This window comes from Puma concolor, chromosome C1 (genome assembly GCF_028749965.1).
Source record: "Puma concolor isolate L17-30 chromosome C1, mPumCon1.1.hap2, whole genome shotgun sequence".
Taxonomy (NCBI): domain Eukaryota; kingdom Metazoa; phylum Chordata; class Mammalia; order Carnivora; family Felidae; genus Puma; species Puma concolor.
The window spans coordinates 176857843-176884477 of NC_141674.1; the positions used below are offsets into that span (position 1 = coordinate 176857843).

A 26635-nucleotide genomic window follows, 5' to 3' on the forward strand; every position below is an offset into this window, starting at 1 on the left:
CTCCCTCTCTCTCTGCCCCTCCCCTGCTCATGCTCTGTCTCTGTCTCTCTCTCTCTCTGTCAAAAATAAATAAACATTAAAAAAAAAAAAGAAATGGATGGATCAGGCTATCTAGTAATGACAAAAACATTACAATCATATAGTATACTTCCTCATTCTAATTTTCATGCTTCTTGATGACTGACCATTTGGTTTATACACAGGGAAAGAATACAGTGCTATAAACAAATTCTCCTAATATTTATGTGTATACCTTATGTACTCATTTTTAGTCTAATGAGCAGTAATGTGAATCAGAGTGATAGATCAAATCTCATCAAGCTGACACATCAAACTCTGAACCTGGAAAGATGTAGTGACAGATGCTATAGTTACAAACTATATAATATGTATAACTGTGACAGTATAAAAATGTATTTATTGTATTATTTATTTCTATATATTATTTATTATTTTATATATTATACAATATGCATATTATATAATACATAATATATATTATTTATTTTATACTATCTATTATATAATATACATATCATATATATTATTTATTATATATATTATATATGTATAGTTGCAGTGTTTATCTTTCTGATTAGGAGAGTTGATTCAGTAATTTAGATGCTGGATGTGTACACCTTCCTGATGAAGACATGTAAAATACAATTTGATATGAAAACTAAGGACGAAATGATAGTATGTTTCATATGAAATCGTGTGCAGATAAAGTTATGTAATGCTAGTGAGTATCAGTAAGAAAAAATGAAAGTGTTCTGGTTAAAAAGGGTCCTGGTAATTATATAACCTTCTGGAAGTATTAATTCTCTGGGCCTTAATGTCCTTCTAAATAAAATTTCAAGGTTCAAAGTAATTGTCTCTTAAGATCCCTTGTAGCTCAGAAAGTCCTGGCACCCCTGATTCTCTTGTATTTTGCTCCTTTTCTTCTAAGTCCTACTGAGATGACTGCCTTCGTTTAATCTGAGTCAGGAGGTCCATCTCCATTACGTATTTGTTTAAATTTGGGTGTATGTAATTATAAACCAAAGTTTGACAGATGATTGTTTCACCTTTAAAGTCAAGTATAACACAAGCTGGTATTTCAGAAAATGGACAAGATCTCTTCAACTGTTTATTTCCATTTGTGTTCACAGGAAGTCCAACACAATTGCCAGCTTCATAGAATATCATTTTGTGCTGATGATAAAACTGACAAGAGGATATTCACTTTCATATGCAAAGATTCTGAGTCAAATAAACATTTGTGCTATGTATTTGACAGCGAAAAGTGTGTAAGTATGCCAGATGTTTTAGGGTGGTTTGCTCTGTTTTACAAGCCAGGAATTGTCTTGTTTCCGGCATTAGTAAAGTATTTGGAAATGAATAAGGTCTGCAAATACTTAGCTACACTAATAGGTTCATCCTGTCATGAGAATATGCTTCAGGATTTCATCCCTAACTGAATTCTCATGTTCATGGGCACAAGCTTGCATGCAGATTTCTTTCCTTAGAACGTCATGCCTGCTTATGTTACGCATTTATTTCTCTTATAATCATTTATTTCTAACTTTAATCTCAAATGTAGCTTAGTAATAGGCACATAATGCAAAGAGTAATGGTGAACAGAGTATTTTTTTCTAAAATGTGATGGATATGATAAAAGTAACTATTTTAAACTGCAGGAAATAAAATCTGTATGGCTCCATTAAAAAATCTCCAGTACTTTGAAAAGCTGGTTCTTGATTTTTGTTATTTAGAGAACTTAATATAATGAAAGGTAAATAGAATTGTATATGCATGAGTATGTGTCTGCGTGCATGTGTATTAGCTTGTGAATGTAATCTAATGTTCTCAGCAAGTAAAGTCAATTAGGGAATTCTAAAGCTAAGTCCTACAATAGTTCTTTTAATCATCTGGAATCTTCAGAAAACCCCATGTCTTGATTATAACCATAAGCCAATGTTAGTCATAATCTGGTCTGATGTCCTGTTCTAAAACATAAGATATGAATTCCAAACACAGATTGCAGCTATTAATGGCTTTAATGAAGGAAGAACATCTAACCTCAACAACATTGTTGACTTAGATGAAAAAAAGAACTTAATTCATTTATTGCTTATTTTTCATGCTGTTAAAAATAGCAAAGGATTAATAATATTATCACTCCTATGTAATTTATTTCTCTGGTTCCAGTAGGTGAGCTTCTTAAATACCTTTTTATTTGTCCATATAACTCCTACATTAGGTGGACAATAGATGCTCAATAAATTTTTCCTTATAGAATAAAAGGACCATATAGAAAATTTTACAAAAAGTAGAGCAAGTTATTATATGTATTTTTAAGCTCTAACGCTCTAAAAATGCAAACTAATGTCCTAAGCTTCTTGGCATCATAGTACTTTTCGAGAATTTAATGAACATTATGGAACATCTCATCAGAAAAATATGGTCATCCATATGACAATATTATATGCACAATAAAGCATTTTATATAAAGTACGTTGTTTTTGAAATTTATCCTATTGAATGAATGCATTATATTTAATATTCCAAGTGTTTTTTAAGAGCATGATCATTTGCAGATGTTTTTCTCTATGTGATTGAGAAGATGAAAGTTGATATTGTTGGCTTCTATGTGTAAGATATTGTAACCATTTACCACATACACCAGGCAGTAAACTCAGTTGTCCTTCTTTCTTGCTTTATATGTAGAAATAAGCAGCCTTGGGGCCTTTGAAATATTCATAATTATAATTAATGATAAATATTACCCTTCCTATAGTTTTGTGTCACATGTTTTTATTTGATCCTCATGCAGATTTATTGGATAATTTAAAATATAAGCTTGCCAGAATCCCTGCATAGTTATATTGTTTCAAAAGTATAAACTCTATTTCACCCTAATTGTAATTGTTTGTAATTGATTTCAAGAATTTAAATTCCTTGACCAATTATTCTCTTTGGATATAGCATATTAGCTTCTTTTTTTTCTTGAATGTTGAAAATAATTTATTGAAACGTAATTCAGTGGCTTACAGTATTAATGGGTATAAAAGGAGGGCACTTAAAAAAACAAGTTCATTTTGATTGAGGCTTGAGCTCAGGAAATCTATGTTTAACAAGTTCACCAACTGATTCTGCTGCAGGTAGATGGAAGTTGGGACTCTGAAAAGAGGTCCAAGATATTTCTCCAATTATAAGTGCACATGACGTTCATGAACTCAAAGAGGCTATGTTTCATCAGAATTTTATTATATCATTTTCACCTCAAGGTTTTATTTGCTTTAATTGTAATAATGACTATATTTATAAAATTCATTTGATATATATGTAGAATTTTGACATACCATCCTCTTTAATTGTCATTTTAAATAACTAATCATGGAGGATTAAAACAGGAAAAGAAATTATGACCCACTTGGCAGAACTTTTTCTGCTTACTTTACGATACCAAGGCCAGAGAGTTGAGTGACTTTACCAGTTTACAAAGTTAGGTAGTAACAGAATCGGATTAAAATTTAAGACCTTAGATCGTCATTGTAGCATTCATCCCATCATGCTCTATTATTTCCATAACTGTGACCTGTTCCAGAGCCCATTGGCTCTTATTGGGGCTTTTGTCTTATCTACTCATTGTATCTTTTGAGTACTTCTGTGAAGTTGTTGAGTTTGAAAGACAGATAAAACCGATCATAGTATGTCACAAGACTGGAATTCAGTACTTGTGGATCATTGTGGATCACATGGGGAACTAGAATACCCAGCCCTGCCAAGCAGTAAGGAAGAGAGTCCAAATGAGGAAGCTGAATTTCTTCTTCACCAGGCAGTAATGAAGTAGTGCTCCCCATTCCCATTCCTCTACTGGAATTGTGTCAGAGTAAGCCACTAAAACACTAAGCTTAAATAATTTCTAGTCTTATAATATTCTTTTTTTTTAATTTTTTTAATGTTTATTTATTTTTTGAGAAACAGAGAGAGCAGGAGCAGGGGAGAAGCAGAGAGAGAGAGGGGGAGTCAGAGAATCCAAAGCAGGCTGCAGGCTCTGAGCTGCCAGCACAGAGCCCAACACGGGACTCAAACTCGTGAACTGTGAGATCATGACCTGAGCTGAAGTTGGATGCTTAGCCAACTGAGCCACCCAGGCACCCCTATAGTATATTTTTTTAATTTATTTATTTATTTTGAGAGAAAGAGAAAGAGAGAAAGTGCAAGCGGGGGAGGGGTAGAGAGAGAGGAAGAGAGAGAATCTAAAGCATTCTCCACAGAGCCTGACATGGGGTTTGATCTCAACCGGTCACTTAACCAAATGAGCCACCCAGGCACCCCAGAGTATTATAATATAATATCCAAAATAAGCAAGATTCAGTTGAAAATCACTCATCATATCAAGAAGTAAGAAGATGTTGAACTAAATAGAAAATTTGAACAGCCCATAACCAGCAAAGAAATTGAATCAGTAATCAAAAATCTCCAAACAAATAAAAGTCCAGGGCCAGATGGCTTCCCCCAGGAATTCTACCAGACATTTAAAGAGTTAGTACCTATTGTTCTCAAATTACTCTGAAAAATAGAAATGGAAGGAAAACTTCCAAACTCCTTCTCCAAGGCCAGCATCACCTTGATTCCAAAACCAAAGACCCCACCAAAAAGGAGAATTACAGGCCTATATCCCTGATGCACACGGATGCAAAAACTCTCAACAAGATACTAGCAAATCAAATTCAATAGTACATTGAAAGAATTATTCACCACAATCAAGTGGAATTTATCTCTAGGCTGTCGGTGTGGTTCAATATTCACGTAATACACCACATTAATAAAAGAAATGATAAGCATACAATCCTCTCAATAGATGCAGAAAAAGCATTTGACAAAATACAGTATCCAATTTTGATAAAAACCCTCTACAAAGTAGGGATAGATGGTACATACCTCAATGTCATAAAGGCCATGAACAAATTACCCATAGCCAATATTATCCTTAAAGGGGAAAATCTGACAGCTTTTCCTCTATGGTTAGGCATAAGACAGGGATGTCCACTCTCATCATTACTATTTAACATAGTACTGAAAGTCTTAGCGTCAGCAATCACAAAACAAAAGGAAATAAAAGGCATGCCAATTGGTAAGGAAAATGTCAAATTTTCACTATATGCAGATGGTATGATCCTCTATGTAGAAAACCCAAAAGACTGCATCAAAAAATTGCTAGAACTAATACATGAATTCAGCAAAGTCGCAGGATATAAAATCAATGTCCAGGGGCGCCTGGGTGGCGCAGTCGGTTGAGTGTCCAACTTCAGCCAGGTCACGATCTCCCGGTCCGTGAGTTCGAGCCCCGCGTCGGGCTCTGGGCTGATGGCTCAGAGCCTGGAGCCTGCTTCCGATTCTGTGTCTCCCTCTCTCTCTGCCCCTCCCCCATTCATGCTCTGTCTCTCTCTGTCCCAAAAATAAATAAACATTGAAAAAAAAAATAAAAAAAAAATAAAATCAATGTCCAGTAATCTGCACTATACACCAACAATGAAGCAACAGAAAAAGAAATCAAAGAATCTATCCCATTTACAGTTGCACCAAAAAACATAAGATACTTAGGAATAAACCTAACCAAAGAAGTAAAGTATCTGTACTCTGAAAACTATAGAACACTCAGGGGTACCTGAGTGGCTCAGTTGGTTGAGCGTCTGACTCTTGATTTCAGCTCAGGTCAAGATCCCAGGGTTGTGGGATCAAGCCCCACATCAGGCTCCACACTGAGCATGGAGTTTACTTATGATTCTTTATCTCTCTCCTTGTGCCCCTTGCCCCCACTTGCACTCTCTTGCTTTCTGTCTAAAATAAAAATAATTTTTAAAAAACCTTTAGGACACTCATGAAAGAAATTGAAGAGGACACAAAGAAATGGAAAAACATTCCAAGTTCATGGATGGGAAGAATATACATTGTTAAAATGTCTATACTACCCAAAGCAATCTACACATATTAATGCAATCTCTATCAAAATACCAACAGCATTTTTCATAAAGCTAGAACAAACAATCCTAAAATTTGTATGGAACCACAAAAGACCCTGAATAACCAAAGCAATCCTGAAAAAGCAAAGCAAAGCTGGAGGCATCACAATTCTGGACTCCCAAGCTATATTACAAAGCACTAGTCATCAAGGCAGTATGGTACTGGCACAAAAACAGAACATATACATCAATGGAACAGAATAGAAAACCCAGAAATGGACCCACAATCATATGGTCAACTAATCTTTGACAAAGCAGGAAAGAATATCCAATGGAAAAAAGACAGTTTCTTCAATAAATAGTGATGGGAAAACTGGACAGCATCATGCAGAAGAATGAAAATGGACCACTTTCTTTTTTTTTTTTTTAATTTTTTTTTCAACGTTTATTTATTTTTGGGACAGAGAGAGACAGAGCATGAACGGGGGAGGGGCAGAGAGAGAGGGAGACACAGAATCAGAAACAGGCTTCAGCCTCTGAGCCATCAGCCCAGAGCCCGACGCGGGGCTCGAACTCACGGACCGCGAGATCGTGACCTGGCTGAAGTCGGACGCTTAACCAACTGCGCCACCCAGGCGCCCCAAAATGGACCACTTTCTAACACAAAAATAAATTCAAAATGGATGAAAGACCTAAATGTGAGACAGGAAACCATCAAAATCCTAGAGGATAACACAGGGAGCAACCTGTTTGATCTCATCTGTAGCAACTTTTTACTAGACCCATCTCTGGAGGCAATAAAAACAAAAGCAAAAATGAACTCTTGTGACTTTATCAAGATAAAAAGCTTCTGCACCGTGAAAGAAAAGAAACAATCAACAAAACAAAAAAGCAACCTACAGAATGGGAGAAGATATTTCAAATGACATATCTGACAAATGGTTAGTATCCAGAATGTATAAAGAACTCATCACACTCAACGTCCACAACCCAAATAATCCAGTTAAGACATGGGCAGAAGACACGAATAGACAGTTTTCAAAAGAAGAACTATAGGTGACTAACAGGCTCATGAAAAGATGCTTAACATTACTGATCATCAGGGAAATACAAATCAAAACTACCATGAGCGATTCTCTCACACCTGTCAAAATGGTTAAAATCAACAACATAAGAAGCAACAGGTGTTACTGATGTGGCAAAAGGGGAACCTATTGCACTGTTGGTGGGAAAGCAAACTGGTACAGCCACTCTGGAGAACAGTATGGAGGTTCCTCAAAAGGTTAAAAATAGAAGTACCCTGGGACCCAGCAATTGCACTATTAGGTATTTACCCAAAGAACACAAAAAACTAATTCAAAGGGATACATGCACCTCAATGTATATAGCAGCATTATCCTCACTAGCCAAATTATGGAAACAGCCCATGTGTTGATCAACTGATGAATGAATAAAGATGAGGTATAAATATACAATGGAATAGTTGTCAGCCATAAAAAAAGAATAAAATCTTGCCATTTGCAATGACATGGATGGAGCTACAGAGTATTATGCTAAGCAAAATAAGTGAGTCAAAAAACACAAAAAACATATGATTTCACTTATATGTGGAATTTAAGAAACAAAACAAATGAGCAAAGGGAAAAGGAGAGAGAGACAAATCAAGAAACAGACTCTTAACTATAGAGAACTGATGATTACCAGAGAGGGGGTGTGGGAGGTATGAAAGTTGAGGAGATGTAAAAAGAGGTAAGTTTTCTACATGTCACCTGACCTGAAAAATGATAACACTAGTAGACTGTGATTATACAAATATACAAATATATTTGTGATTATAAAAATATAATATGCATCCTAAAGCAATCATTAAAAAAGCTATATAATGAGATACTTTTAAAAGTACTATGGACAAATCAAATTTTTATTGTAAAAGTATTTCAAAAACTCACAACAATACAGTGAAAAGAAAATAGAGAGAGAAAATAGGTGACAGAAAAGAAAAATTTAAATGGCACACTTAAGCATTAATGTATCAAAAATCACATTCAGTGTAAATGATCTAAAAACACCAAATAAAAAATTGTTAAAGAACCCAAATGTCCATCGATGGATGAATGGATAAAGAAGATGTGGTATATACACACAATGGAGTATTACTCAGCAATCAAAAAGAATGAAATCTTGCCATTTGCAAGTACGTGGGCGGAACTGGAGGGTATTATGCTAAATGAAATCAGTCAGTCAGAGAAAGACAAAAATCATGTGACTTCACTCATATGAGGGCTTTAAGAGACAAAACAGATGAACATAAGGGAAGGGAAACAGCAATAATATAAAAACAGGAAGGGGGACAAAACATAAGAGACTCATATATATGGAGAACAAACAAAAGGTTACTGGAGGGGGTATGGGAGGGGGGATGGGCTAAATGGGTAAGGGGCACTAAGGAATCTATTCCTGAAATCATTATTGCACTATATGCTAACTAATTTGGAAGTAAATGTAAAAAAATAAAAAAATAAAACAAGTTAAAAAAAACGAATCCAGGTATATATTTTCTACAAGAAATTTGTTGCAAATATAGTGATATGGGTGATACAGGTAGATTGAAAATAAAAGAATATAAAAATGTATATCACGTAAACATTACTTAAAGCAAAAGTATACTAATATCAGATAAATTAGACTTCAAAATAAGGAAAATTATGAGAGACAAAGAAAGACTTTATATAAAGATAAAAGGGTCATACCACCAAGAAGGCCACCTAAATGTGTATAACCAAACAATAAACTTGCAAAGTAAGTGAAGCAAAAACTGATGGAACTCAAAGGAAACACAGGATAAATAGACTATGCACAGTTATAGTTAAAGACTTCACTACTACCACTCTCCCCAAAATTAATAGAACAACTAGAAAGGAAATCATATAGAATACAGAATTACTCATCAACCTTATCAGCCAATGGGATCTGATTAATAGCTATAGGGATCTTCATTCAACAACAGCAGAATGCACATTGTCTTCTAGTGTCCAAGGAGCATGTACCAAAATAAACCATATCCTGGACTATAAAATAAATCTGAAATATCATAAGGAATTGAAACAATAGGGTGCCTGGGTGGCTTGGTTAAGCATCTGCCTTCAGCTCAGGTCATGATCTCACAGTCTGTGAATTCCAGCCCTGAGTCGGGCTCTGTGCTGACAGCTCAGAGCCTGGAGTCTGCTTCACATTCTGTGTCTCCCTCTCTCTCTGCCCCTCCCTCACTTGTGCTCTCTGTCTCTGTCTCTCTCTCAAAAATAAACACAAAAAAATTTTTTTAAAAAATTGAAACAACAAGGAAATCAATTTACAGATCAGTAACAAAATTCCTCAAAAATTGGAGATGAAACATCATACTTGCAAATATTCTGTATGTCAGAGAGGATTTCTCAAAGGAAACTTAAAATGCAGTGAAATGTATATAAGTGAAATAGAATGTTATCACCATTTGTGTAATGCAGCTAAAACAGTGCCAGGAGAAATTTATGACAACTAAACTAATACATTAGAGAAAAGGAAGTCTCAAGTCAATGATCTAAGCTCCTATTTCAAGTCCTTAGAAAACAAAACATCAAAACAAACTCAAAGGAAGAAAATAAGAATGATAAAAGGAGAAATTAATAAAATTGAAAACAAAAACAATAGAGAAACTAAAGAAACAGAGCTGGTTCTTTGAAAGATCATAAAAGTATCTAAATTTTATGAGATTAGCAAAGTAAAAATGAAAAAGAAAAGACAGTAGTTACCAGTGTCAGGAATGAAACAGATTTAACTGCAGACCCTCAGATAGCAAAAGAACAATAAGAGAATACTAAAAATAACTGTATGCACAAAAAATTGACAATATAGATGAATTGAATCAATTTCTTAAGAGATAAATACTACCATAAATCACCAAACATTAAATATATAACTTGGATAGCCCTCTAACACCAAAGGTAATGGAATTTATAACTTAAAACTTATTAAAAGAAAACTCTTTGGGGCGCCTGGGTGGCGCAGTCGGTTAAGCGTCCGACTTCAGCCAGGTCACGATCTCGCGGTCGGTGAGTTCGAGCCCCGCGTCGGGCTCTGGGCTGATGGCTCAGAGCCTGGAGCCTGTTTCCGATTCTGTGTCTCCCTCTCTCTCTGCCCCTCCCCCGTTCATGCTCTGTCTCTCTCTGTCCCAAAAAAAATAAAAAAAAAAATAAAAAAAAAAAAGTTGAAAAAAAAAAAAAGAAAACTCTTCATGCCTAGATGGTTTCACTGGAGGAATCTATAAAATGCTTATAGAGGAATTAACATCCTACACAACCTATTTCAAAAAACAGAAGAGATGAGAGCACCCCTCAATTCATTTTATGAAACTAATGTATTCCCTAATACCAAACCAGACAAAGACAGTGAAAAAGAAACAAACTAGAGACCAAGCTATATCCCCAAGGAATATATATGCAAGAATTTCTCATGAATTATTAGCAAATATAATTCTGCAATATATAAAAGGAATTATACACCAAGACCAAGTAGAGTGTGTTCCAGGGATACAGTCTTGTCCAACATTCAAAAATCCAACCATGTGATCAATCATGTTAATAGGCTTTAGAAGAAAAACCATATGATCATATCAGTCAATGCTTAAAAAAATTGTAAAAATCAACACTCATTCAGGGCTAGAAACTCAGAAAAATAGCAGTATAAGAAACTTTATTTGACAAAGAACATTTAAAACTATAGGTTACATTTTACTTAATGGTGAAAAAGCTGAATGCCTTCCTCCCAAGACTGAGAACGAGGCAAGGATTTTTACTCTACTACTCTTACTAAACACAGTCCTGGAAGTTCTAGACTTCGCAATAAGGCAAAATAAGAAAATCAAAAGCAAAAGATTGTAAAGGAGGAAATATTACTTCAAAAGATTCCAACAAAAACACCTAGATCTAATAAACGAGTTCAACAAGGTGGCACAATACATGATAAACATACAAAAAAGAATTGTATTGCTGTATATGAGCAATGAACACATGGATACAAAAATTTACAATTGCTTAAAAAAATACATAGGTGTAAATCTAACCAGAGATGTAAAACTTGTACAGGACTTATATGCTGAAAATTACAAATTGCTTATGAAAGAAATAAAAATAGATATAGACACAAGGAGTGATATGCAATGTTCATGGATTGGGTGACTGAATCTAGTCTGTATGTCAGTTCTCTCCAAATTAATGTAGAGGTTTAACACAATTTCTGTCAAAATCATAGCAAGATTTTTTTTATAGGTATAGGCAAGAGGATTCTAAAATTTATATAAAAAGGCAAATGAACTAGAATTGCTAAAACAGTTTTGAAAAAGACCAATAAAGTAGAAAAAAGTTTACCCTATTTCAAGACTTACTACATACTTACAGTAATCAAGACTGTGTAGTTTTGGTGAAGGTGCAGAGCAATAGATCAATGAAACAGAATGGAGAACAAAATAGTCAATCCACACAAATATATCCCACTGATTTTTGATAAAGGCACAAAAGTGATGCAACACATGCAAAATGCAAAAGATATCCTTTTCAATAAATGGTGCTTGTGAAGTTGGACCTCCATGGGTAAATAAAATGCACATTGACTTCAATCTCACATCTTATACAAAAATTAACTGAAAATGCATCATGGACTTAAATGTAAAATGCACAGCTCTAAACATTTAGAGAAAAACACAGGGAGAATCTTCAGCGTGTAGGGATAAGCAGAGTTCTCAGACTTGACACCCAAACCAGGACTCATAAATGGAAAAGGTGGCAAATTGGGCTTCATCAAAAATAACATTTGTGTGTATGCATGAAAGGCCTTATGAAGAAGATAATAAGATTACCTAGAATGAGAGAAAATATTTGCAAACTTACATCAGACAAAGAACTTTCAAAACTCAACAGCATGAAAACAATTTATCAAATTGGAAAGTGGGCATAAGATATGAAGGATCATTGCATTGAAGAAGATAGTCAGATGGCAAATACACGTGAAAAGATGTTAACATTGGTATCCATTAGGGAAAGGCAAATTAAAATCAAAATGAGGGATCACTATGCAACTATTAGAAAGACTATAATAAAAAATAGTGGGAATACCAGATGTTGGTGTGGAGATGGAAATATGGTCCACTTGTACATAGCTATGAGAATATAAATTGGTACAAACACTGCCATAAACAGTGGGCAATTTCATAAAACACTAAACATGCAACTATAACATGATCCATTTGGGCATTTATCCCAGAGAAATAAAAAATGTGCGTGTACACAAAAACCTACACATGAATGTTTATAGCAGCTTATTAGTAATAGTCCCAAAGTACAAATATCTCAGATAATGGGTGAATGGCTAAACAAATTCAAGTACGACAAATTCATGGGATACTACTCAGCAAGAAAAAGGAGTGAACTAGTAATACATGCAACAACTTCCATGACTCTCCAGATAATTATGGAGTAAAGAAAGTCAATCCCAAAAGCTTACATACTATATGATTCCATTTCTATAATATTCTTGAAATGACAGAATTAAAGAAATGAACAGAATAGTGATTTTCAGGGTGTAAGGAAATTGTAAGGGTAGACTGGCAGAGGGTGTGGCTATAAAACAGCAAGATGAAGGAATTTTGTGGTGATGGAATTATTCTGTATCTTGATTATATTAATATCCATATTGGTTGTTGTGATTTGTAAGATAGTTTTTGCTTGCTTGTTTGTTTGTTTTTTTTATTCTTTTACCAATGGGAGAAAGTGCAGGAAGACTACCCAGGATCTCTCTGTATTATTTCCTATAACTGCTTATTAATCTTAAAAAAAAAATCCTGGAAAATAATTTATGCCCTATTTGGTCCAACCCTTTCATCTTATTTTAGGGAAATCTAGGCCAGAGAGAGTTAGTGCCTTCCTCAGAGTCACAAAGCTAGGTAGCAACAGAAGCAGAATTACAGTCCAAGAAACTAGATTCCCATTTCACATTCTTCCATCATGACATATTATTCCCATGACTGTGACCTCTCCAGCCAGAGTCGCTCTGCTCTTCCTGGGGCAAAGCTTCATTCTCTTAATTACATGTATTTTATATATTCAGTACTTCTGTGAATTTCTAAGAGCTTGCTTGAAATTTAGATGAAGGCCTACCCTAGTATGCCACAAAACTGGAACTTAACTTTATTGGTATCATGTCGTGTTATTATGATTTAATATTTATACAACTACTGTAGTCATCTCATTAAGTTTAAGAAATGAAATTTGAATAAGGGTATTCATTATGATATGACTTATTTGGTTTCTGTAATATAAGGTGAATATACAGTCACTATGAACTGTGTAGCCATCATGTTTTCACAGCTTTGTTTCCAAATGTTAATATATATACTTTATTCACTGGATATTGCACTTGATAAAATTTAAGTAGTAGCCCCAATAAGCAGATGAAAGCTTCTTCCTATGTACACATTTTCTTTAATTATGTTGAGTGAGACGTAAATAAGGCAAAGTTTAAAACTTCTCTCTTATTACTCTTTTACTAATTGTGAAAAAGTGTTCATGTGTCAAAAGAATTATACGTTATTAGTAATAGAATAATAAAGCTTTCACAAGCTTTATTTGTAAGCTATTTATTATATATTCTTATTAATCTCATGTTTGCCTTGTAATAATTTTTGAAATAATTTTTTTTTTTTAATTTAAAACATTCTTGCTCTTTGTATTCATTAAATGATCAGGGGGGAAAATCTTAGCTTAGTCATTCATGAAACTGGGCTGATGTAATTACTCAACAAGGAAATTCAAATTAAAAACACTTTGAGATAGCATCACTCATCCAGTAAGGTGACAAAATAAAAAGACTGTTCGTCAATGATGTCAGTTAGAATGAGAAGCAACTAGAACTCTCTTATTGCTGGTGGGAATGTAAAATGGTACAATTACTTTGCAAAACAGTTCAGCGGTTTCTTATAATGTCAAACATAGAGCTATTCTATGATTTAGCATTTTCATTGTAGATATTCAGATTTTGAAAACAGATGTACACAAAATGATTTTAGAAGAATGTTTGTAGCTGTTTTATTTATAACTAAGATATAACAAATGATACATACAACATCTGAGAAACTCCAAAAGAAGCCAGACAAAAAAGAATATATACTATATGGCTCAGTTTTATGGATACAAGGACAGACAAAACTGATTTATGGTGATGAAATTATAGCAATGGTTACACATAAGAAATGTGATTTGACTGAAAGTAGACATTGGAGAACTTCCTAGGATGATAGAAATATTCTATATGTTTAGTAATATGGTGGATATATAGGTATATACATTTATCGTAACACAATCTGATTGTGCAATATGATCTATACCTTTTATTGCTTATAAAAAAATCTGAGGCTTGTAGAGCCAAATATTTTGGATATGAATTCAGATTCTCGTCTCACAAACTGAGACCTTCCAGAATTGCAGCCCCGAGGTGCCTGGTTGGTTCAATCGGTTAAGCATCTGACTTCGGCTCAGGTCATGATCTCATGGTTCGTGGGCTCGAGCCCTGCGTAGGGCTCTCTACTGTCAGTGCAGAGCCTACTTTGGATGCTGTTTCCCTCTCTGTCTCTCTCAAAAATAAGTAAACTTAAAAAAAAAAGAATTGCAGCCCCCATATGTATTATGGAGGTAATAATAATCCCCATCTCATAGATTCATTATGAGAATCAAGTGAGGTAATGTATGCAAAATATTTACTAGGGAACTAAGTTCTGTTTTAAGAAAAAGACATGTCTTATCATAAAAAGATCATAAAAAGATTATGATTTTTTAAAAGTTATTGTACACAATTATAACGATATCAAATGTTATTAATGATGAAACAACCTTGTTACCACTGAAATGATTCTATGTAGTATACATCTTAAGTATTTGAGGGTAATATATTGTCTTATTAAGAGGACAATATAATTTAAAAAGTAGAAAAAAATCATAGTTTACAAATATATCTTATTGTAAAACAAATACAACAAACACATCACCTAAAATTTTAAAGTTAGAGATATAAAAAAATTGGTAATCCTACAATCTATTATAACCACACTTACTATGTTTTAATATTATATGTGATCCTAACAATCAATACAACTCATTTTTTTATATGTAAACTTTTTCATTAGTTTGAATCATTGAGTACGTATAGTTTGGTATCTGGCATTTTCATTTCTTTAATATTCCTTAGTGTAGCTTTCCCCCCCTTTTTTCTACTTTTGTTGTAAGACCAATGGTATTTAATATAATTTTCAGCATATACTTTGTATTTTTTAGTTTCCTGAGTTAAACACTATAAATTTCTTTTTTGATGACTAAAAGCCCTCCTTAAACATTTAGTGAACTACAAAAATGACAATGTCTTAATTAAATCTGTGTTATTCATAAAAAAGACTCAACTATAGAGAACAAACTGTGGGTTGCTGGAAGGGAGGTAGGGGGATGGGCTAAATGTGATGGGGATTAAGGAGGGCACTTGTGTGATGAGCACTGAGTGTTATATGTAAGTGATAACTCACCAAATTCTACTCCTGAAACTAATATTACACCATATGTTAACTAACTAGAATTTAAGTAAACACTTGAAACATTAAAAAAAACTTATTAAAAAAGCATGTTTTCAATTTAGATTTTTAATAGCATATCACAAAGTTTTAGGATTTGCAGCAAATTAAAGTGTGGCATTTTCAAGATTTAATATTACCACCAGTTTTTAATGTCATCTGGAAGTCTTATACCTCAATAGGACTTATTCATGATGTGTTAAATCAATTAATGATTCTACCAATCTTTTTAAATAAAATGTTAATAAACTAAATACATTTTTATTTAGTGTTTACATTGTGCAAGACACTGATACCAGTCCAGGTATGAATGAGGAAGGAATGAACTGGTGGACCCAGGACATCTGTGGCAGTTTCTGCTTGATCAACCAGAGACTGAATTGTTTATAAGGCCAAATTCAAATGATAGATCTATGTTGTTTAACTGAACAACAAATAATATGGTTTACTATCACTTAATATTGGGAGGTTTCATATAAAAGTTCAGATTTCTGACCTCATCTCACATATTTAAAATCTGACAACTCTGAGTTGGAATTGCCCATTTCCACAAGCCAACAATGAATTGCAACTGAGTTCTCCACTTAGGGCATACCTCAAGTTTTCCGGGACACCACCCAGTCCGCCTCATTCAAGTTACCTGCCATGTTCAACATGCCCTCCTCATTAGGAAGAGCAAATAAGTAGCAAAGAGAAAAGAGAGACTGCAGTTTGGGCACTGTGCTTTCTTTTAATAGGCGCCACATATTTGATGAAAGAAGAAAAACAAACTGGGAAAAAATACTATGATAAAATGGATGAGAGGGTGGATAGAACTCTTGCTTCCAACTTCAACAGCTTTCATTTAATGACCAAAACTTTTTTAATGTTGTGCATGGGTAGGCATTGAATTATCATGTTAGCATAGACTACTTGGTTCATTTACTACCTCTCTTACCTGCAGCCGTCTCCCTTTTGAAGTTCCTCATGTGAATGTTTTTCTTGATTCAAAGAACAGTCTAACATGACATAGTATTGTTAAAATGCAAATCTTCTTTGAATTTTACAAAGGCTGAAGAAATAACTTTAACAATTGGCCAAGCATTTGACCTGGCATACAGGAAATTTCTAGAATCTGGAGGGAAAGATGTTGAAACAAGAAAACAGATCGCAGGATTACAGAAAAGAGTGAGTAAACTAAACTTTTTGTTTCACATTTGTGTGATGTAAGTACAGGGAAACTTGCATATCATCAAACAAATTTAGAAGGCCTGCCATTAAATTTCCCCCACACTGATTGGAACTGCTTTCACTGTGTTCCTATAATTTTTCATTCCTGATCCCCTGCACAGTTTTTAACCATTTTATATTGAATTCCCACAAGAACTTAGTGTTCTCATGTGACTTTGCTTCACTTCCTGATGCTTCTCATGGGGATCAGAGCAGCAGAAGCAGCAGATGCTGGGTAAGTGGTTTCCCATGCAGATCAGATTCCTTTGTAATTAAATTACACCCTTTCTCCACTCTCTTCAAAATCATCATAAGCAAGTTTCACTGTCTTGCGGTTATACTCCAAGATTATGGGTAACAGATTGCATAGTGCAACAAGAAAACACAAAGATGAGGTATTAGAAACATGGAATTTGCACACATGTAAAAACATATTTTAAATTTAATAATATCTTTCCAGTGACCTAGAATTCCCTGATGTTTCCCAGCTTTTATCAAATAATTTTGTCCCCTGTGCAAAGAGTACATTAAAATTTTAAATAATATGAAATCATATTCATTAATGTAGCCAATATAACAGCCAGTATCTTACAAGAACAAATTTCTGAAGGTTATTCAATAATCATTGCTTTTTAGATTCAAGACTTAGAAACCGAAAACATGGAACTTAAAAACAGAGTGCAAGATTTGGAAAGCCAATTAAGAATAACCCAAGTATCAACATCTCCAGTAAGTATATAGACTATGTGCATGTTATCCTTAGAAACAAGACTTCTTGGGGATAAAACATCTCTGGATTATCAGCTCTGTGATGTTTCAAATAATACTCTGGGATCAGTAATTTAAAACTAAACATGGGTAGAGATGAAAGGTGCTAATTAAAAAATTACAATTACCTAGGTAGTTCTGACCAGAGTTGTTTTTTCATGTTGCTCTTTTTGCTCATGTTTTGTAGAATAAGTCCTCCCTCAGTTTGTGGCATATTCTTTCTTTTATTTCTATTGATTACTATTTACTGAGGTTAGATTTAAGGACCTAAGCCAATCTACCCTTGGAGTGTTGAATTTCATTATAGAAATTGAATTGTTTACAAGACTGACTTTGTTTTCTTATATTGCATAGCAAGGGTTTCCACTGGGAGTGATACAGTTGTATTTCAGACGCTAAAATGAAGGGTAGTCTCTGCAGACAAGTCTCAAATATTTATAGTTAAATTGTTTACTTTGGTGTATCATAGATTTGAAATCCTTTCCCCAATACAATGTATGATGTCATTTTTTTGCGATTTTGGCTAAGGGAATCTTTTGGAGGAGGAAGACGGAATTTAAAACAACATTTTTTTCTGGCAAAATATATTTAGAAAACTGTCTTTCTTCTTGAATCATCTGTGCTACCGATCTCTAGTAAAGTATGTTTTATTTTGCATTTTAAAAATAGGAATCTATAACATGGAATGATGCTACAAACTAAAACACAATTATGGCATTTACAAACTTTTAAAAAGAATTTTTGTTTCTAATTTTTATTTGCAAGTCCATTTTGGTTCAGACTCTAGGCTAACTCAGTGGAAAGATCTATCTATCTATCTATCTACCTATCTATCTAATATTTCACCAATTCTTCATCCTAAAAATGCTTGTATAAGGAATTTTACTCAGGTTTTCAAATTGGTGTGCCCTGGAAATGGTTCAAAAATTCTTCTTTCTTTTAAACTCACACTTTTCCATCTTTCTCACTGAAGCAGTTGTCATTTCCTTTGCTTGACATATACATATGGTAGTGGGGCTGATATGGCCAAAATGAGAGAGCTTGGGAGTAAGGAGGTTCCTACATTCCAATGTAGCTTTGTTATGCACAATGAGACGTCTTTATTATAATATTCCTTCCTGTTTTTTTTTTTCTTCTCTTCACTGCTATCATTGTTTGCTTCTCATCAGGATTATGATTTTTTTTTTTTTCTTGCCTCCCTGGTCCCAAGGAATAGAGAAACAGCTCAAACTCCTTCCAGCATTGGTCCCAAAATGGAGTAACACCATTTTGTGTTTTGTTGAAAGTCTTACTATAAGTTATCTTGTGAAACAAACTATAAGTTATGTGAAATAAACATAAATGAAAGGAAGTTACCTTCTTAAGCAGTCTTAATAAAGCGTTGTTCCTAGATCTCATTGCATATGAATAGTAGCTTTATTTTAGTCTTTATGTTTGCAAAGGAATAAAATAAGATCCATTACCATTTTGGATACAAACCCAAAGCTTGCTCACTTTTTACACTCTGTCTCTAGACACAGAACTAAGACCTCATGTTGAGGGGAGAGGTGGATCTGGGAGGAGCAGAGGAGTCTGGGGCATGTTGATGAATCATGAAATAGCACTCCGTTGTTTTATTTCCTAAAAGCAGGCACTGCCCTAGACTACCACTAAGACAACTGAGAAGAAGGTAGGTCAGGATGGGGGTTATGCATGTGCACTGGTGATCTGACATGGTCACCAAGTCAGCTTCAGAAATGGCAAGGGTCAGGAGGAATGAAGAGATGACACTTATATCAGTTCCCTGTGATACTCTGGCTGAGATAGCCATCACAAACAGTGACTGTGACAGTTGATATGTAAATGAAACACACAGACTGTCTGTATGTTCATTTATTTAGCAATTCTATTTGGTAGAGTCAGTTATATAAAAAACAATAATGTGATTCAAATAGCCTGTTATTAAAAAGGATTAGCCAGGGGTGCCTGGATGGCTGTCAGTTGAGCATCCAGCTCTTGATTTTGGCTCAAGTCATGATCTCACAGTCGTAAAACTGAGCACTGGGTTGGGCTCTGCATTGGGTGTGGAGCCTGCTTAAGATTCTCTCTCCCTCTCCTTCTGCCCCTCTCCTGCTTGCATGTGTGCGCGTGTGCACTTTGTGTGTGCTCTCTCTCTCTCTCTCTCAAAATAAATAAATAAGCTTTAAAGAAAAAAAAGGATCACCTCTCCAGAAGTTGTCATTTAATAACTATTATAAGCATTGTGTTCATCTCAGTACTGAATGTGTCTCAGTAGAATGCTTCAAAGACTATAACTAAAGGTTGAATTTTAAAAATAGATATAATTTTCTCTAACCCATTTTTTTGCATTGAATACACAAAATTATTGCTTCAATGATCATTATGTAAATAACTTAAATTATAAGTTTGTAATTATATTCTTTTGTCATAGCAATATCCTTGTATTTTCTCTTTATTTTAACTTGAAAAATTACTTGTCTTATACTTTTTCAGTTTCTAAAGGCTTATTATTGTTTTTGAAATTGCTGTTATACTGAAGGATGTACATCTTCTTTAAGATAAAAAAATAAAAATTGTTTGATTTTTAAAGGAAGGAGACTCAACATTTTTGAATTGCTACAAGATATCTGATGCCTGAATATTTTTTGGAGAGATTATGAACAAATATGTTTGCCTTTCATTTTCAATTTTACTTAGGTAACTGTGAAATATATTAATATAACACCAAGTGCTATATTTATTTCACATTTCTTAAAATGATCTCCCAGTTTTCTGATACTAAAAATGAGCTGAATTAGGGGCACCTGGGGGGCTCAGTTGGTTAAGCATCCAACTCTTGATCTCAGCTCAGGTCATGATCTCACAGTTCATGAGTTTGAGCTCTGCTTTGGGCTCTGCGCTGACAGTACGGAGCCTGCTTGGAATTCTCTCTCCCTCCCTGGGGCGCGCTCTCTCTCTCTCTCTCTAAAAAGAAATAAACTTAAAAAAATGAACTGAATTAACTTATCTGTAGTTATTTAGTATGAAATGCTGCCATGCTTATAAATATCCACTCTGTTAAGGTTTGTTAATGATTCAAATTATTAAAATTGAATTTCAAAAACAATGAAAATTGTAAATAAAATATAAATTTAAAGTATAGGTAACTCTTGTTTAATAGCTTGTAATGGGTCTATGGAAAAGCAGTTTTCTAAATTGCAACTTTCTTACGAAATTTGGCCATCAGTTTTATAGGACACAGCCAGGACCCAAAACACTTCATAGAGTGCCATCATGTGTAGCAAAGTTAATGCACAGTAAATGCCTATTGGGCTTGTAACTTTATTTATTTATTTATTTTATTTATTTTATATTTATATAATTTATAAATATTATAAATATTATATATTTATAATATATAAATTTTATATATTTTATATAATATAAATTATATATATTATATATATATTTTATATATAAATTTTATATTTATATATTTATATAATTTATAAATATTATAAATATTATATATTTATACTATATAAATATTATATTATTTATTTATTTTGTTTATTTATTGAAACAAACTTTATTTCCTTTGCTTTCAAAGGACTGAAGGATAGAATGCTCCAAAATGGCTAAAGTTCTCAGCAGTTTGTTTAAAGGATTAGAGGCAGCAATTAACACATGAATTGAAGAAGTGCTGAAATGAAGTATGAATCCAATTATGCACATCAAAATTATAATATAGATGGGTTTGGTACATAAAATTAATTTGGCATCAGATTCTCCATGAGCTTTCAGTGTGTTATGGTGAGAGGAATCCCCAAGACAGATGATTCTTCTCAAATGACCAGCCCAAGACAGGTCTTGATCCCTACTGGGAGCCAAATTTTCTGAAGTCACACAGAAGTAACTCTTTTGCCATATAAAACACTAATTCAGAAATGGTTCTCTGTAAATGATTTGACACTATAATTTGGTTCATAAAAATAAGCATATAAAAAACAATTTCTTGAAATATCAGGATTTGCAAGTTAAACACAGTGTAGTCCACATCAAACAAGTATTAATCAAAGTACAATAAAAGGTTTATCTCTAATCTTAGCTTTTAAATGGTCTCTTTGGGAAGAAGGAGAGAAGAGAACAAAAGTAGGAATGGAATTATGGGGGAAGGTGATATTAAAAGTAATGTAGAAAATGAAAATAATTCAAATCCCTGGTTTGGATGCTGTTCTTATCAGTGTGTGATCAAATAGCAGATAAAGGCAATGATGGGAACCGTCAGAAAATTTAGAAACATTTTTGGTAAAATTTGATTAGATAACTGAAAGATCAAAAGCTATTTTTCCTAGGAAGAGGCCCAAATTTATAGTTGAATTTCTATAACACAGAACAATGGTTCAAAGAAATCAGATCTCATCAGAAAATTCAGTTTTAGAGGTATTGAATCTTTTATTCTGTGTTAAATCATAAATTAAAAATGTAAGGCCCTGTTGAGTAGAATGTTCCAGACTGAAAACCTTTGTACGTTAAGGAATTGCTGTGTGGGTCAGAACATAGATACACTTCCCTGCACTCCCCAAAGTCACCCTAAGGAAAGGTTGCTATTTCTTAGATGATGGCCAGCCATCCATGTATTTGTTATATACATTACTGTGAAATTGGTCATACTGATGTGTTTTGAAGATACAACTAAGTAATTTTAGGTTCAAACTTTTAATGAAAATCTTCAGGCATTCTAAAAAGTCCTTTCAAACTTTCATTGTGTAAATTGTAATCTCATTTTTATTTTCCCTAATCCCACCAAGTCATCACTCCTTTTATGAAATAGTATCTTAGTGAGATGTCTTATGTATGACAGTGTATATCATTTTGATTTTTGTTTTCTCACATTTGCTAATTGCACACATTAGATACAGTTGTGATGTTATGGCAGCTTGTAAAATATTTATTGAATATCTAATATAGTCATATGATATTCTAGGCTGTTGGGTTTTAGCAGTATATGAATTTCAGCTGTTAAGAAATTTATATCCCATGGGGGAAAAAGGGGATGGGTAATCAACTCCTAGGTAAATGAATAAATAAATATAAAAATTCAAATCTGATATATGCTATGAATAAAATAAAATAGAGCAGAGTAGGAAAGAATGGGTGGGGACTGTTTTAGAGACAGCAATCATGGGAAACCCTTTCTGGGAAGGTAGCATTCGAATTGAGACCTGAATAGTAAAAAGTTAGTCAGTGTAAAGGACTGGAAACAGTAACAAGACCTTTGTGCCTGGAACATACTGACCATAAGCCAAAATAGTTGGAGATGACATTGGAGAGAGAGTCAGGGGCTAGATTTTATAGGGCCGGTAGATTTCTTTTTTTTTTTTTTTCTAATTGCACTGTGAAGTTACTTATAGGTTTTAAACAGGGGCTTTGGGGATCATCTGACTGACCTATACACCAGGGTCTGTAAAAAAGGCCAAAATGAGGTCCCCTAAACTGTCTAGGAGGCTATTTCAGTATCCTAGGAGAGGGAGAAGAGTAAATTAGTCTAGAATTCTGTCATTTCAGATGGTGTATGTAACTTGACACATTTTGGAAGTAGAGCTTTCAGGACTTACTGATGGATTGGTTGGGGGCTGTAGAATAAAAGAGAGGTCAGAATTGTCCTGTAGGGTTTTATCCTGAGCATCTGGGTAGTGGTACCATTTTTCAAAATAGACATGACTTGGTGAAGGTGCATAACAAAGAATATTTCACTTTTCCTCATATTAGTTCTGCCTACTGGACAGCCACCTGGAGATGCTTATGGAACTAAAGAAGGAGATCTGGGCTCATGATTATAGTACTTGAATGAAAAAAGTTTGTTTTTTTTTTTCTGTCACCAGAAAAAGACTATTTTTTATTGGACTGTTGTTTATTGCTTTAGTTAATACACCAAGTATAAATTTACCCAGTATGAAGTTCTAGAGTAGTTTAGTTCTAGCTAAGAAAACAAAGTAGGAGACTTATTTTTTGCTCAATATTAAAATTAAAAGACATTTCTAACTACAAACCAATGTATATCTTCAATATATATCCATTTTTTATTTTCTCATATATAAATTGCCATCCTATTTTTTAACTTGTTCTTGACAAATATAATGCTTACATGTCTCCCAAATACCACTCTGTTCAATAAGTTCCTTTCCTAAGGCAAATGAAATAGCCTTTGATAGTATCCATATTATATATCTCTGTATCACACTGAAATTGTGGAAATCTTTTCATTGGTTTTAGAAATTGGGTCCTTATTTTATACAGTCATTTAGATACACTGAGAAATTTCCGTTACTTGACTGTGCTGTTTGCTTTTTGCTGTGTTCTAGTGGTTTGGCAATAGATTAGAGGTTGGGTTTCCACCATTTGGTACTAATTATCTAGGAACAATCTGATTTCCATTTATTACATTCACATGGCAGTGCTGCCTGTATTTATATCAGAAAAAAAGGTTTATTCTGCCCTCCTAGCCTCGTGAATACCCCCAGAAGATTGTTCCATTATAAGATGTGGGCATAGCAAGTTCAATCAAATTGTTCCTCTTGATTCTTGTGCCTGGATGCTTACATTTTACTTTTCTGGCTATGGATGCTTTTAACCAAATAGGACTTTTGCCAGGAAGTTAAATGAATAAAATTGTAGTCCTTAGAAGTACTGGACTTTCTATTGCTGAGTAAAATAAATGTCTCCCTTTCAATTAAACCAAGTGTTTGTTACTGGATAAAATTCTACCTTTACATAATCAACTGTGTGGCCACTGATTAGACTTGATAGGACAATTGTAACCTAAAATGTGTATTTCATTGTGGGTAAACAAAACTGCCTATTTATCTTCATCTAGTGTTTTCTCAACTATTATTGAAGTCAAGATGGGCAAGAGCAGATTTTGAAAACTCTCAGTTACACAACAAGCCAAATGTGAATCTTTAAACAAAAGCATAAATTTTAAACATGACATTGATTTAAGAACATTTGTTGCCCACAAAAAGTGATTACTGGTTCATGGCTTCATTTTCATAATTGTTACTTGCACAAAAAATGATTCTAAGGAAGTAAACTCTATCTAATGGGAAGAAAAATATACTCCCTTCCAGCTCTGACCATGAATGCCCGATCAAATCATTTAATTTCTTGTTGCAGTTTTCCTCTTTGGGATATGTAGACAATCATGTCATTTAACTTGTGACCTTGTTGTAAGAACAAACAAGATAATAGGTCTTACAAGTAAGAGACCAATAAAACCAAATTGTGAATCTAGAAATCTGGAAAAAAAAAAAGTACATTCACGATGCCATAAATTCTAAACCCTAGAAGTTTTTACATTTAAAACATGGGGTGCCTGGGTGGCTCAGTCAGTTAAGCGTCCGACTTTAGCTCAGGTCTTGATCTAGTGGTTCATGAGTTCGAGCACCACGTCAGGCTCTGTGCTGACAACTCAGAGCCTGGAGCCTGCTTCAGATTCTGTGTCTCCCTCTCTCTCTGTCCCTCCCCCACTAGCACTCTGTCTCTCTCTGTCTCTCTCAAAAAATGAATAAACATTAAAAAAATTAAAACTTAAAGTCATATTAAAAATGTAACATAATAGTGAACTTTGAAAGTGTGAATCTGCATGGCAGCATAGAAAGATCTGCTAGAATATTTTGCATCACAATTGTATTTCCTCATCTTTAGTGTTATTTATAATCTACCAGTTTTTCAACTAGAAAAATTTAGACATCATCCCTTAAATATAAATTTAAATAATTACTTTGTAAATTTAATTCTAAGTAAAATTTTGAAACTCTACTTTAATAGTAATGTTAAATCATATTTTAATCTTAAAGTTGTTTTACATTTTAAAAGGATATTTGGATATTTACATTACCAAAACATTAACAGCCTAAAGTAAAATTTTGATACCATTCTTTTTTTTAAATTTTCTATTTTAGAGAGAGAGAGAAAGAGGGAGAGCACAGTTGGTGAGAGGCATAGAGGGAAAGAGAGAATCCCAAGGAGCCTCCATGTTCAGCATAGAGCCTGACATGGGGCTTGATCCCATGACCCTGGAATCATGACCCAAGCTGAAATCGAGATTCAGATGCTCAACCAACTGAGCCACCCAGGTGCCCTGATTTTGATATCATTCTAATAATATTTCTGTAGATATTGCCACAGAACTGTTTAATACAATTTTTTTTGTTGTTTAAATGTTTTCAACATTTACTGAAAATGCAAACCCTTCTATGACACTTCATCATTGCTGTCACATTTAGACAAGGCTAAGGTTGAAATATTCACCATGCCTAAATGCACTAAGCCACTGCTTCCTAGAGCAAGCTACAAAACTACAACAATGAATCTCAGATATGGGTATTCATGATTAATAGACCTTAATAACCTAACAACGTCTGCGTAATTAATATGTAATGATTGATCATAAAGCTCCTTGTTTCCTTAGTTTAATAATTCAGATCCTGTGCACCTTCATAAAGACCAAAGCACTTGGAATTATGAGCATAAAGGACGAGTTAAACAGTGGTGCCAGAATTTCTGTAAGAGAGTGCAAAAATTTTGGTTTCTAGCCATCTGTCAAAATATTGACAGAAGACCCAAAATAAAAATATCAAGCTGTTTTCATCTAAACTATGTATTTAATTTCATAAATAAATATCCTTAATGAGTTAAAAATGGCAGCTTACAAAATATCTAACTCCTGACCCCCTAAATTTAGAACCACCACTCAAAATGTTTTTTATTTAACTTTCTTTTTTTTCATTTTATTTTTTTAATTTACATCCAAATTAGTTAGCGTATAGTGCAACAATGATTTCAAGAGTAGATTCCTCAATGCCCCTTACCCATTTAGCCCATCCCCCCTCCCACAACCCCTCCAGTAACCCTCTGTTTATTCTCCATATTTAAGAGTCTCATATTTTGTCCCCCTCGCTGTTTTTATATTATTTTTGCTTCCCTTCCCTTACGTTAATCTGTTCTGTGTCTTAAAGTCCTCATATGAGCACCACTCAAAATATCTAACAGATGTAATATTTAATTCCTTGACTTGAATCAT

At 33.9% G+C, this 26635-nt stretch overlaps 1 protein-coding gene across 12 annotated transcripts in view; it reads left to right on the forward strand.

Annotated features, from left to right (window-relative positions):
• The window catches only part of GULP1 (GULP PTB domain containing engulfment adaptor 1), a 773858-nt gene that overhangs the window by 729560 nt on the left and 17663 nt on the right, over positions 1 to 26635 (forward strand). For 8 of the 12 annotated variants that reach the window (XM_086719114.1, XM_086719112.1, XM_086719122.1 and 5 more), the window contains 4 exons: positions 1152 to 1289; positions 16645 to 16761; positions 16958 to 17038; positions 17440 to 17532. In XM_086719114.1, coding sequence (XP_086575240.1) covers positions 1152 to 1289; positions 16645 to 16761; positions 16958 to 17038; positions 17440 to 17532 — 429 coding nt within the window. The remainder of the gene's footprint in view (positions 1 to 1151; positions 1290 to 16644; positions 16762 to 16957; positions 17039 to 17439; positions 17533 to 26635) is intronic. The other 4 variants (XM_086719120.1, XM_086719123.1, XM_086719121.1 and 1 more) reach the window with 2 other exon arrangements.